Below are 14,859 nucleotides of genomic sequence, written 5' to 3' on the forward strand. Positions count from 1 at the left end.
GCACCGAAAACAAGGTCCAAAGTTCACAGTCGCTCCGTTCAAATCTAGGCCAAGTCTTACATTTGGAAACATTCCCCCTCCCCTTCCCACAGACATTCATGTTATCACCCCCGTCCCCGGCCCCGGCTTTTCCAGCATTAGGCCTACTGTTATTTGTGCTTTGAGGAGCCTCAGAAGCAGCATTTTGGCTCTGTTGTAAGTCTCCTAACCAGCTCATGTTTATAGTAGATGAAAATTGTATTTTCATGTATGTTTAAAATAACTTAATATGATCACAGCCAAGCTAAAGTTGTGCCCAGAGCAAGTCTTGGCTTCCTTCCACATATTTCCAGGTATTACACAAGGATATTATCTTGTATTACTCTTTAGTTTTTTAGTTATTCGTTAGTTTTCTTTTTGTGTTCCTACAAATGAGCATGCATGAATGGCATGTGGTCAAGCTCTTTTTAATAATACACTAAATCCTGCGGCAGGGTATGTGCATCTTCACTTTAACACACAAAATATTCATATATATTGAATATAAAATATTCAATATCCTTGAAGATTTAGTACTACAATGGAGTGATGGTGCACTTTTTTTTTTACTGTGCAGTGGTACTCTACTTGCATACATACAGAATTCAATGATGATTAAAATAAATAAATTAATGTACCACACAATTCAGTTTATTAATGAATATCTAAACAATCCTGATTGGCAATATGGACTGAAAGCTAAATGTAATCTTTTGGTCACAATAAGTAAAGGACTGAATTTCATGAATAGATTTGGATTCATTTTGGATTAATTGTCCAGCCTTCAGAAAGATGGCTTGATTCTAAACACATCTCAGAGTTTGCAATTACCTAGCTTCAGACATGCAAGCTGAAAGATTTTTTCATGGCCCGCACAGTCCCTAGACCAAAATGTCACCAGTGCATCAAATATAAATTTTCAGTGTCTAGAAAAAATGAAGCTCTTTTGAATTGAAGTTTTTAGTTTTTTGATGCTGTCTAGTTCTGGTATTTTAGTCAAATGTTTTTGTTAGTTTTCTCCCATCTTTACATCTTGCTCTGTGATGCATAACAGTGTGTAGAAATGGCTAAAACATAGGTGGACATTTATTTCTGTATTTGAACTGACCGTCTTTTTCATTACTGCATTTGTATAATGGTGAAATGAATGGTTTTCCTAAAAACAGCTTTCTTTAACTTGGAAACCGGATGCACAGAGCTTTTCAGAAGCTCCAATGCTCGCTCTCATGGTCATTTTTACCCAGTTTTACCACATAATAACCGAGATGCATGTAGGATATTAACGGTTGTGAAGGAAAAGCCTGGAGGCTGACATCTTGACCTTGGATTTAGTTCCAATGTGATCATTTGAACAGATGGGTGTTCCGAGCGTTAGGTTTCATCTGACTGTAAAATCAGAAGGGTCACATATAAAATAGCCCTATTTACTCTCACTGTTTACTGTTATATAACACATAATAAGTGATCGGTTTAATCATCTGACCACTGCTGTTGGCAGGGAGTAGAGGTGGGAGATATGGCCCTAAAATTATATCACAACATTTTAGGGTATTTTTGCGATGACAATATTCTTGGCAATATAACAAAACATTATTTTTTTGTATTATTTAAAGACCAATGAATATAAAGGTTTCATACATTTAATAGAAACTAAGAATTGAAACATTTTAATTCTAATTCTGTATAAAATAAGGTAACGTAACAACAAAATTCAACCACAAACCAAAAGTTCATGAGTAAAAATTGCAAAAAAACATGTCATTTGTTACAATATTACTACATCTGATATGATAAGTCACACCCATAGCAGTAACCCTAACTATGTATTGTGCATCATGACATAGGTCTCAGCAATTAATTAAAAATTAATGTCAACCGACATTCAGAATCTCTAACAAATGTCATTTTGCCAATATCACTTTTATATTTATTTGTGTATTAATATGTTAAAATTAATATACTGTTACCTTAAAAAACAAACTGTCACAAGTGTAGTCACGTGATTCTGCCCTGCCCTAAGGAAGCATCATGAAGGACAACTCAAACTCTGAGCAACTCTTGGCAGCTTTTACCAAAGAAAAATGCCATACCCCTTCTACACAAAATACACCACTATGGCCATGTGAAAAAAGAGCCACTCCTTTGAGATCCTGGCTGTGTGCTTCAGATCATTGTCCTGCTGAAAAATGAACCGTTAAGATCAGGAGCGCTCTGGAGCAGGTTTTCTTCCAGGATGTCTCTGTACATTGCTGCATTCATCTTTCCCTCTATCCTGACTAGTCTGCCAGTTCCTGCTGCTGAAAAACATCCCCATAGCATGATGCTGCCACCACCATGCTTGACTGTAGGGAGGGTTTTGGTCTCGTGTTAAGCAGTGCCTGGTTTACTCCAAACATGACGCCTGGCATTCACACCAAAGAGTTCAATCTTTGTCTCAACAGACCAGAGAATTTTGTTTCTCATGGTCTGAGAGTCCTTTAGGTGCCTTTTGGCAAATTCCAGATGGGCTACCTTGTGCTTTTTTACTAAGGAGTGGCTTTCGCCTGGCCACTCTGCCATACAGGCCTGATTGGTGGATTGCTAAATTGGCAAATATGGTAAATCAGGTGAGCTGCTGACGGAACTGAACATAATACACACATGCTGGCTGAGGAGCATCCAGGAGAAATCTGGAACTACACTTTGTTCTTCAGCATGGCTTACAAAATGAAACAAACTTAGTTAAAAATGAGAATTCCTTGTTGCATTTTACTGCATGTATGTTTATTTGCATCTGTTCAAATCATATGTGGTGCTTTTTCAGGTAAAATTAGACCAGATAACAAAGTTTTAAGAGGTATTTTTAATATATATATATTTTATATGTTTTATCTCCTTATCTGCTAAAAAAATGTTTAAAAAGTAACACACCTGTCACTTGTACATCATAGTTTGTGTCTGATTTGATTTAACGTTGTGCTCAACACCCCTAAACCTCTGATCCTAGAATCCCCCTGCTCATTAAATTTTAAAAATGTTAGGAATGATTCCGTATCAGTAAAGCCAGAGCGGTAGATCTAGTGGCGGATCTCTAGTACTCTATACATGCTGCATCAGGATTTTAACATTAAAATGTTTTATCATACAGTGGGGAGAACAAGTATTTGATACACTGCTGATTTTTCAGGTTTTCCCACTTGCAAAGCATGTGGAAGACTGTAATTTTTATCATAGGTACTCTTCAACTGTGAGTGATGGAATCTAAAACAAAAATCCAGAAAAATACATTGTATGATTTTTAAATAATTAATTTCCATTTTATTGTGGGAAATAAGTATTTGATACACCAGAAAAAGAAACTTAATATTTGGTACAGAAACCTTTGTTTGCAATTACAGAGATAAGACGTTTCCTGTAGTTCTTGACAAGGTTTGCACACACTGCAGCAGGGATCTTGGCCCACTCCTCCATACCGATCTCCTCCAGAGCCTTCAGGTTTCGTGGCTGTCGCTGGGCCACACGGACTTTAAGCTCCCTGCAAAGATTGTCTATTGGATTCAGGTCTGGAGACTGGCTAGGCCACTACAGGACCTTAAGATGTTTTCATACGGAGCCACTCTTTAGTTGCCCTGGCTTTGTGTTTTGGGTCGTTATCATGCTGGAAGACCCAGCCACGACCCATCTTCAGTGCTCTTACTGAGGGAAGGAGGTTGTTGGCCAAAATCTCACGATACATGGCCCCATCCATCCTTCCCACAATACGGTGCAGTCGTCCTGTCCCCTTTGCAGAAAAGCATCCCCAAAGAATGATGTTTCCACCGCCATGCTTCACGGTTGGGATGGTGTTCTTGGGGTTGTACTCATCATTCTTCTTCCTCCAAACATGACGAGTGGAGTTTAAACCAAAAAGTTCTATTTTTGTCTCATCAGACCACATGACCTTCTCCCATTCCTCCTCTGGATCATTCAGATGGTCATTTGCAAACTTCAGACGGGCTTTGATCCGTTATTTTGCATTTCTTCCATTTTCTAATAATTGCACCAACAGTTGTTGCCTTCTCACCAAGCTGCTTGCCTATTGTCCTGTAGCCCATCCCAGCCTTGTGCAGGTCTACAATTTTATCCCTGATGTCCTTACACAGCTCTCTGGTCTTGGCATTGTGGAGATGCTGGAGTCTGACTGATTGAGTGTGTGGACAGGTGTCTTTTATACAGGTAACGAGTTCAAACAGGTGCAGTTAATACAGGTAATGAGTGGAGAACAGGAGGGCTTCTTAAAGAAGAAGTAACATGTCTGTGAGAGCCAAAATTCTTACTGGTTGATAGATAATCAAATACTTATTTCCCACAATAAAATGGAAATTAATTATTTAAAAATCATACAATGTATTTTTCTGGATTTTTGTTTTAGATTCCATCACTCACAGTTGAAGAGTACCTATGATAAAAAATACAGTCTTCCACATGCTTTGCAAGTGGGAAAACCTGAAAAATCAGCAGTGTATCAAATACTTGTTCTCCCCACTGTAAGCCCACAATAAGAACAAAACATGAATGAGCTGCTCACTGAATTGATCTAATTTAAGAAAAATAGTAAAATATGAAAATCACTGACACATATAGGAGTTGTTTACAGGTTTCTGACAAACACACGCCTAGGTGAACAGATGTATCTATCGCCATTATTCCATTTTAAAATATATCATTAAAGCCGTAATTTAATGAACCCTCCAACACTAATTATACTTAGGCCTGTCACGATAACAATTTTTTTAGGACGATATATTGTCTCAGAAATTATTGTGATAAAGGATAATATTGTCATTTTAAAGCACCACTATAGAAAATGCTTTTTCCTGCTTCTGGGCTTCCAAAGGTGCTTTAATCTATGTGCCACAGTAATAAAATACAAGCATAATAATACTATTACACCACTTTACAGTTAAACTAACTTCATATTATTAAGAACAGACATTGGGCTCCCAATATAAAAAAATATTTTAATATCCTAAATAAATAAAACAAATAAAGTACACCCACCCTGGGTTCTGAAAAACTGCACTAAATATTAAACAGACCCTTATTCAAAAAATAAAGTAACAACAAATAGTAACACTACGGGCACTTTCAGATTCCTTTTTCTGATCATATATGTATATGCTGTAAAACACACATTAGCTTAGTCCATATGATCAAAGACACAGATAGCTCAGCAGGCCTGAGCTCTTGCTATAAATGTATTTTTTTTTGTAACTGTCAGACAAATTCTGAGCAAGAAACACCAACATGTTTACTGTGTGGGGCTTGAGGCAGGATCTCTCTGGGGGAATTCAGTATTCAGTATTCAACTGGATGAATTGGGCTGGATGGTTGTGTTTTAAATAAGATCTCAGGTTAGTAGTATTGCCAGCTTTTGTTTCCACTATTGTGAAACCTTGTAAACATACCGGCTGATTCGCTGATGGTTCTCCTCGCTTATTTGGCTTAAAGCCAAAATTCTCCTGCACCGGAGCCGTGGAATACGGCTTTAAAACTTCCTCAAAAGTTCTCTAAAGTTTTTTAGTTTTGAGAAAGTCCAATTAGCCCTCGAATACGTTCGCTAGCTAACACATCTCCACACACATACTCTCCGCTGTGTGTACGCGCGTGCGTGTAGCGGCACCCTCACTGCTCACTCTCACTGCTGCATAAACTCTGCGTGCACTACAGGTCCTAACCAGTAGATGTCACTGTCTGACAGATCCGGCGAGAGAGCAGCGGGATTCGCTCTCTCATGTAAACAAATCCACGCGGAAACACGCGGCTGTTATCGACATCGGCAAAATTATCGCAATAAGAATGAAATTATCGTAAGATAAGTAATTATACTTAGTAAATGTACATTAGTTCTACTGGTACTAGAAGCATATGTCATATTAAAACACAGCCCCTCTCTCCAGTCAGAACACATTGTTATATTGCTACTTTTGCTTCCATTTAGCTCCTGTGGAGGTACTGAATTTAAAGTGATCACTGATACATTTTTATAGTCTGACTAAAAGTGACCACCTTCAGTTCTGCGGTTGGCTGAATTTAGAGTTCTCTCAAATTCACAATATGCATCATCATATCTGAACTGGCAGACAGTTACTTAAAAAGGGTTTCCTTTTTTATTCTTTTATTATTATTATATTTTTTAAGCCAACCAACTGTGTCCTTTTGCAAACTACTCTACCCTTTCTTCTTCCTTCTCTGTGAGACTAATCTAACTAACTAGCTCACATCAGAACACGCAAATCTCTCTGTCTCTCTCTCTCTCTCTCTCTCTCTCTCTCACTCTCGCTGTGTCTCTCTCTGTGTGTCTCTCTCTCTGTGTCTCTCTCTGTCTCTCTCTCGCACGTGAACTCCGCGTTTGACTTGCAGCACTGTGTTTAGCTGTTCTTAAAAATCATTTTAATTAAATAATAGTTCTATGCTTCTATGTTACAGTGTTAATTAACATAATTCTGATCATATTTCGCTCATTCAAACAGCCCAAAAACAGCCAGTTTATGGGACAGGTGGGGTCGGGCTCAGGCTCATAATGACAGTTTACGGTTCCGGTCGGGTCGGCCTCGGGCAGAACGTGCACGGGCTCGGGCTGGGTCGGGTCAGATTTTTTGGGCCCGATCTAACCTCTACTGCCTACTGGCTAGCCAGGCCGGGTCACTGCCGCAGTTTAAACATCTAAACACAGCCAAGAGACACAACGAGAAATCAGAGAAGATACTGTAGGAATCAGATAATCAGTGTTATTCACTTAACCTGACAGTGGATTTAATGTCCGTCACTTCAAGCTCATAGTTTGCTACAATCAGTCTTTGCCCAGTCTGATCTCGGATCTGCACTGCTGGCCTGCTGATTCTTCGTGAAGGGCAGCCCCAGGTTTGTGTTTGTGCGCTTCAGTTGTATTCTGCCCTCATGATCGAGTTACCCCAGTAGACGCGGCTTTGGCAGCATCTGCACAATACAGCACTTTCTGAGCTCACTTTTTCAGCTACACTACTGAAGCAGCTGGTGTGTTGTCTGATTTGCATTCAAAAGATTTCACTGTAGACATAATACACAACCTGTCGCTGCGGGTCCTGTAGGTAAAAGATGGCTTCTCGTGAGGTGGATTTGCCCTGTTGTTTCAAGACTACTAAACCCTGCAGAACAACTAATGTCCCAGATGTGTAGCCCTATATGAACATTGCTACTGTACCTGATCAACACACACATCTACTACCATGTGTATCAGATGTCAGTGCAATGCTGGTTATGCTCTACCACTTCATCCATAGAAGAATGTGGTAAAGAAGTGGTCCTGGGGGACCCCCTGTCCTGCTTATTTTCGTTTTTTTCCTCCTGCTGTAAGACGCTGCATTTAACTCATGAATTGGTTGAAATGGTTAGTGAGCTGATTACCTGAATCAGGTGTGTTAGAGGCAGGGTAACCAGTAAAATGTGCAGAGCAAAGGGAATCTTTTCGAAACCTAATGAGAGTCTAAAACAACATGCAGGAACAGTTATTAATATAGTAATGTAATCCTACTAAGTGCAAACGACAGAAATAAAATGTGTCGTGCCAGACTGTCATGGAGTGCTTCAGAATGGCATAGGGTCAAATTCCACTTTATCTGGCACTAAGACCAGCAGTTTGTTTTCATGCATCATAGACCTGGTGTCATGGTGTGGGGTGCAATTTTGTATGATGCCAAATCACCTTTGGTCTTTATTACAGGTACTTTGACAGCCCAACATTATTAATGAGGTCCTGCAACCAGTGGCCCTACCTTTTTTAAACATATACTCCAGTGCTAGTCCACATACTGTTGCCATCTCACAAGCCTGCCTTTAAGACACAGATAATATGCCATGGTCAGTTGCATTGGCAAAAATATTACCTATTGGACTATCAACACTTTGCTTCTACTGCAAAATATGTAGGAACCTCCGGAACATTTAAGCTGCATGGAATGTATGCATTATTGCAGGACACCTCTACAACCAGGAACCTCTACAACTCCAAGAAGCGATGTCCAATATATTGTGTTGCACGTTCATTACCTGTGCATTACACTCTACTTTTGTTTGTGCAGCTCAATACATATAAGACATATAATAATACATATAAGAGGTGTGTGTATATCAGTTTAAATTATTTTTTAAAAGTGTATTGTTCCTGGTAAGAGTCATCTTTCTTTCCAATAGCATTGCAATCAGATGCTTTCTTCTGGTACATCTTTTTTGCAACTATTTATTTTATAATTACTTAATGTAAGTAAGTATAAAATGTATGGATATGAAGATATGGTAGGATAACATATAAGATAACATGGCCAATGATTGTAGGTTCATATATGTGAGGGGTCTCCTGCATTGAAGTCACTTGTCTGGCAGCATCTGGCTAGAACTACCCTTGCAATCAGTCATGATCATTACCACCCACTGCACTGTCCACTCTGGGTGGTAATGCCTGTTTTCCTGATACGGATGTGATCCTGTGTATCGAGGAAATGTAATAACTTAAGTATTGGAAAGCCCCATCATTCTGGTGCCCATTATCAAGCCTCGCTGCAACCAGTCCCAGAGCCCAAAGACTAATATGCCATTATATTCACATTAGAGCAGTGCAAACAGCCCACTGTGCAGCAGACTGCTGTAACCTGAAAAATGTGCAATGTGAAACAAAGAAAACACACAGTCATGCTTAGAATACTTCAGGCCTCTTGGGTAAATGTATGTGATTACTCAGACTACGTAAATACAGTCTGCAATTCCATCTTCCAAAAAACTACTGCAGAAGATTTATAAGCCATTCCCGGGTGTGGAAGTTGCCAGCCACAGCTACTGGCTAACAAGCTGTCTGCAGCCAATATGTTTGAAACAAACACTTTCCTATTCCTGACATCATTTTCAGATTATCATACGGCCAGTTGTGGAATTATAAAATTTCAGATAAAATGTAAATTCTGAATTTTTTTTTAATACAGCTTCAAAACCTAAATTAAGAAATCAGTTCATTCTTTATCTAAATGGAACTCTGAAATTTCACATTCTTAGCTATAACAAAATCATAAACTTTACCTCAAAATCAGCAGAAACCTTTCTGTAATTCCAGATGATCATACAGCCAGTAGTAGAATCAGAAAAGCTCAGAAAAGCTATGAAATATGTAATTTAAACTCTTTTAATGCAGCTGAAAATAAATGTAACCTGAAACTTCTTTTTTGTTTCCAAACTCATTTATTAAATATTCAATATTGTTTTGTATTTAATATTGCTTATTTAAATTGTAAATAAACATACTACTGCAAAACACAAGAATATGATTTTCAAAATCAAGAAACATTGTCAGGGCCAGACAGGAATGAGACTGGTGCAGATACAGTTCAGAAGCAGGTGAAAACCTGGCCGGCAGGCTCCATCTCTGCCCTTCAGGACTGTTTTGAGTGCACTGCGTAGGACATGTTCAGGGAGGCTGCTACTGAAGGCGATTCTGTTGATTTGGAGGAGTATGCAGCATCAGTCACTGGCTACATCAGCAAGTGTATTGATGATGTCACTGTCTCCAAGACCATCACCACACGCCCAAACCAGAAGCCTTGGATGACTGCTGAGGTACGTGCGCTGCTGAGGACCCGTGACTCCGCCTTCAGAGTGGGTGACAAGGTGGCCCTGAGGAAAGCGAGAGCCGACCTGTCAAGAGCTATCAGAGTGGCAAAGCGCGCACAAGCCCAGAGAATCCACAGCCACTTCAAGGACACGGGTGATGCGCGGCGCATGTGGCAGGGCAGCCAGACAATCACCAACTACAGGACCGTCCTGTGAACGTGATGCCTCCCTCCCTGATGCCCTAAACAACTTTTATGCACGGTTTGAGGCACAAAACAACACGATGGCGAGAAAGACCATGCCCAAGCCGGACGAGCAGGTGTTGTGCCTGACTGCAGTGGATGTGAGGAACACTCTGCGCAGAGTCAACCCACGAAAAGCTGCAGGACCAGACAACATCCCCGGCAGAGTGCTCAGGGAGTGCGCAGACCAGCTGACAGATGTTCTCACGGACATCTTCAACATCTCCCTGTGCAGCACCACTGTCCCAACGTGCCTCAAGTCCACCACCATCGTCCCCGTGCCGAAGAAGTCCACAGTGTCCTGCCTCAATGACTACCGTCCCGTTGCACTTACACCCATCATCATGAAGTGCTTCGAGAGGCTAGTCATGAGGAACATCAAGACACAACTGCCCTCTTCACTGGACCCCCTGCAGTTTGCGTATCGTCCCAATCGCTCCACGGACGATGCCATCACCACTACTCTTCATCTCTCCCTCACCCACCTGGAGAAGAAGGACACTTACGTCAGAATGCTGTTCATAGACTTCAGTTCAGCATTCAACACCATCATCCCACAGAACCTCACCAGGAAGCTAAGCTCGCTCGGCCTCAACACCCCCCTCTGCAACTGGATCCTGGACTTTCTGACGGGGAGACCCCAGTCAGTCCGGTTCGGGGGCAGCACCTCCAGCACCATCACACTGAACACGGGGGCCCCCCAGGGCAGTGTCCTGAGAATGGAATGGTGTAGAATTGAATGAAATATATTAAAATTAAACTATGGAATGGAGTAATAATAATTTTATAAAGCAGTATCAAAGCAGCATAATTTAATATTATTTTTTGTTTAAAGGAGTTTATTGTTGTTTAGTTTTAAGTTTGAACTTTGTTTGTATGAGTGCTTACACAATCAGTAAGAGTGTGGTGCTTTCTGTAGTGAAATAAGTAAATAGGCAGGCACTCTGAGGCTTTTTTTATTGGAACTTGAAGTTTAACCACAAGTTAAAAAGGAAAGAAAACCCTTCCTGTGAGTTTTATTTCGGAAAAAGTTTGAAGCTTTCTGAAATGATGTTTCAGTAAACAGAAACTCAGTCTGGTTTTATCCAGATGAGTGTGTGTGTGTGTGTGTGTGTGTGTTGCGGTGCATGCATGCATACATGCATGAGTGTGTTCCAGCAGCTAGTGTGTGCTTAGCTCTGTGAGCTGCGCTTGTGTGGAAAACAAGCTGATTGCTTCCAGGAAGATGGCGCCGCCCCGGCACAGCACCTTCCATTACTGCAGCTGGAGCTGCCGCTCCCAGCGTCACTGTTCACGGAAACCAGGCCTGGAGCAGCAGCTCTCTGCTGCCGCCCAAATCTCTCGCTATTGCACTCTCCCGCTCTCTCTCAGTATATCTTTCTGCCCCCCATATTTCTCTCCCTCTCTCGCTTTTTTTCTCACTCACTTGCTCAAACGTCCAGGGCCCATGTGAGTGATCTATTAGCTGCCCTTACATTATTCACCGCCGTGCAGAACGGTGGGCTGCCAGCAGCTCAGGAGCAGACCGCCTACGTGAATTATTCCTGCGAGTGTCAACTGTTTTTCCCGCAAATCTGACATGTGCAAGAGAGGGGCAGCATGCATATACAAATGTTGATTTGTGTACAGACAATGAACACACAACACACACGTGCAGTATCCATGGTTTTGCCTATAAAAAGTGCTCATTTCTTTTGTAACCAAAATGCATGTGTTGATTTTGTAGTCCAAGAGTGCTGGCTTTTATACTGTTCATATTTATATTGGAATTGTATCGTATCAGCATAAATAAATATATTGTAATGTCATTTTTGGCCATATCTCGCAGCCCTAGTAGAATGTAATGAAATTGAGAAGAACGAACTAGAAAACGTTGAAATATAAAACAGAATTGAGTAGGAATTAATGGTGCAAAATCTAAAAGAATGAAATATAGCAGTAGAAGGGAATGGAGCAAAGTGAAAACCATGGAAGTGGAAAAGCATATAGTAAAATGCTGTAATGCTATCTGAATCAAATTGTGTAGTCAAATTAAATGTAGGACTAGTCTAAAATGTAAGGAGATCATCAGTATAAAGGAATAGAATGTAATGAGTACCGGACAATTTAATGTCACAAAATCAATAAAATATAAGAGAAGTGTAGAACAAAACAATGAAATAAAATCTGGCTAAATGGACTAAAATAGAATATAAAGAAATCTATAGAATGACATTGACAAATTAAGTAGAATAACAATAGAATGTGATGTAGTAGAGAAACAGAAATTAAATAAATTAATACATTAAATAATGCAATAGTGTTAAGTGTGAAACATATTAAAATAAAAAAATTGTAGCAAAAGAGAATAAATTAAAATATGGCAGAGCAAAAGAGGTACAGTTGAAATAAACAACTGTGTAATCCTGTTTTTGTCCTTTTTGTGTTGCACTGTATTTTGTCATAGGTCATAGAGTAAAAAATAGAAAAGTGTAGAAAAAGCACCACACAGTAGAATGAATTCTGTGCTGCCTTGATAACAAACAACCCCCAACCCGCCAGCTAAACTTTTGAACAGTAATATGGAAACCCTTTTCCTTTTCTACTTCTGCTAGTTTTTTATACTCCACCTCCAATGTCCTCTTCCTCCTGACTTCTACCACTGTAGGTGACCCCCCCCCCCCCCTATTGTTCTGCGAATAATGTGACGATACTTCCATCTTACTCTTTGGGGTCCTCTTAAGTGAAGGGGAAGGAAGTCAACCATGTGACACACGATTGTGGACTTTTAATTTGGCTGCAAATTGCTTCCTGTTCATGCCTGTCTTGTGCTGATTTAACCCTTACTAATCATAACTCTCCTTTTTTTTCCATTCTCATAGTAATGGAGGCCATGGCAGTGAGCACATCTGCACAGGGTCCAGATGAGTTTGACCGGAATGCTCCGCGGATCTGTGGTGTCTGTGGAGACAAGGCCACCGGATTTCACTTTAATGCTATGACCTGCGAGGGCTGCAAGGGCTTTTTCAGGTAAAACGCCATCATTTTACTCAAGCTTTTTTAGCATGCTTTTTTATTTAGCTCAGTAACACTAAGAAAATAACTGATCAACATAGTCATTCACTCATCAGCAACCGCTTTATCCATAAAGGTCGCGCGGGCATCGGGCAGAAGGCAGTGTACACGCTGGACAGGCCGCCAATCCATCGCAGGGCAGACAGACACAGACAGACAGACAAACACATTTACTCACACTCATACCTAAGGTGGCAATTTTATCCAACATCCAATTAGCCTGAGTCTTTGGACTGGTGTGATTTATCAGTCTGCTCATGCTTTAGTGGAGTTGAGAAACAACAAGATTAATAAATAATCTGCAGTTGAGTTTGGTAACACTAAAATAAATAACTGATCAGCAGCACAGTGATTTATCAGTCTACTCATTCTTTTTGTAGAGTCATCTAACACTAAGATAAATAACTGATCAGCAGCATCTTGATAATTTAGGAACAAAGCAATAATTGTTTAGGTTACTTTTATAGGAAAACAAAAAAAAAATAATTATTGTTCTGTCCTTATTCTTTATTTTTAATTGAAAGCAGTAGTAATCATGAGAAGGGGAGGGGACAAGTATTTAATAAAATATTTATAAGATATCTAATAAATGGCACAATTGTGTTTCTGTGACCATCCGTGCAAAGCCAAATATATTAATTATAAAAACAAACAGTGGCCTGGTAGATTTTCCTGGGAGTTTGTCTGGCCTTGACCAAACAGGACCGAAAAGAAAATTAAAAGAGGGAGAGCTGGCAGAAATAAACAAATTCCTTTGCTCCAAAAGGAAACTGCAGCACAATGCATATTTTAAAAGTGCTTTTCTGTTTACTCAGTGCAGTTACACATTCTCACCAGAGTGATCTCTAAATGCCTAAAACATAAAGACTGTCCTTCAGTGACTGCCTCTCTCTCATGCTTGGTCATATGGTCTAATATCCAAGTGGTTTGCTTGGTCATGTGATCTGCACTACACTCATTCTCAAAAATCTGAGGAAATGTGTTGCATTTAGGACAATTTGTTGCATGTTTCTGATGCAATGCTTAGAGGGAGATGCGATCTCTGCAGCTTGTTAGGGGTGTCTCTTGTTTTTGTAGCAGTGCTGAGCAGTGCCAGCAGTTACATAATATGCACTGGAGAAAAAAACATGCATATGAATATCATTGTTGTCCTGAGACAACCTCCCAAGCAGCAGGACGTAGAAAAAATACTGTACCCTGTACTGTTTTGGAGTACAATTTACTTCCAGAGCTTTTAGGAGGGTAAATGTTTGTTTGTTTATTTGTTTTTTTTTCTTTTGCATAAACATTAGTGAGGATTCTATTGTGCATTCTATTAACTCTCAGTCTCTCTTTAGTTCTAATTTTACATTTCTTTGGTTTAACATACATGGAGACTGTGATGTAGACTGAGTTTGCTATTCCGATATCTCCATGTTCAAAGTATCTCTTATATCAGCATCATTAGCAGCACCATGTTTGCTCAGGTAACCAGCAAAATCTGTTACAACCAGAAACTGTTAAACTTTCTTACTTTTCTTTAAAATAAAAATTATACAGACTGCTGCTGCTTTAAGTTGTAAAGCCCTGTTTGGACAACAATAGTTTATACTTTAGTGATTTTAGTCTTATCCAAATGTTCGGTCATGTTTACATTCTGTAAAACCAACCGGAGTCTTTTCTGAAGCATGAAGGAGCTTGAGGATGTGTGTAGGATCGTTCTGCGCGGTGCAGATACCTCTGAATGCAAAGTACGCCTCAGGTATTGAACAACATTCAACACTCAAATCTAAAAGACGAGATAACAAGCACCTCAGAGTTGCCATGCTTCCCGCGTCTTCAGATAAGTCATTGCGTAGCGTTGTCCTGACATCCTGTAGTAAACATACATTACTCCACCTCCACCCAAATAAGAATGCTCCAGTCTTGATGCATTCTCTGTACCACAGTATACAATCAATCATTTCCCCTT

The 14,859-nt window shown here is 40.0% G+C and overlaps 1 protein-coding gene across 1 annotated transcript in view; it reads left to right on the plus strand.

The window, feature by feature from the left end:
- vdra (vitamin D receptor a) overlaps positions 1-14,859 on the plus strand; it is a 136,003-nt gene that overhangs the window by 75,875 nt on the left and 45,269 nt on the right. The window contains exon 3 of the mRNA XM_007240812.4: positions 12,716-12,863. Within this exon, the coding sequence (XP_007240874.1) occupies positions 12,716-12,863 (148 nt within the window). The remainder of the gene's footprint in view (positions 1-12,715; positions 12,864-14,859) is intronic.

Source organism: Astyanax mexicanus, chromosome 13, assembly GCF_023375975.1.
Source record: "Astyanax mexicanus isolate ESR-SI-001 chromosome 13, AstMex3_surface, whole genome shotgun sequence".
Taxonomy (NCBI): domain Eukaryota; kingdom Metazoa; phylum Chordata; class Actinopteri; order Characiformes; family Acestrorhamphidae; genus Astyanax; species Astyanax mexicanus.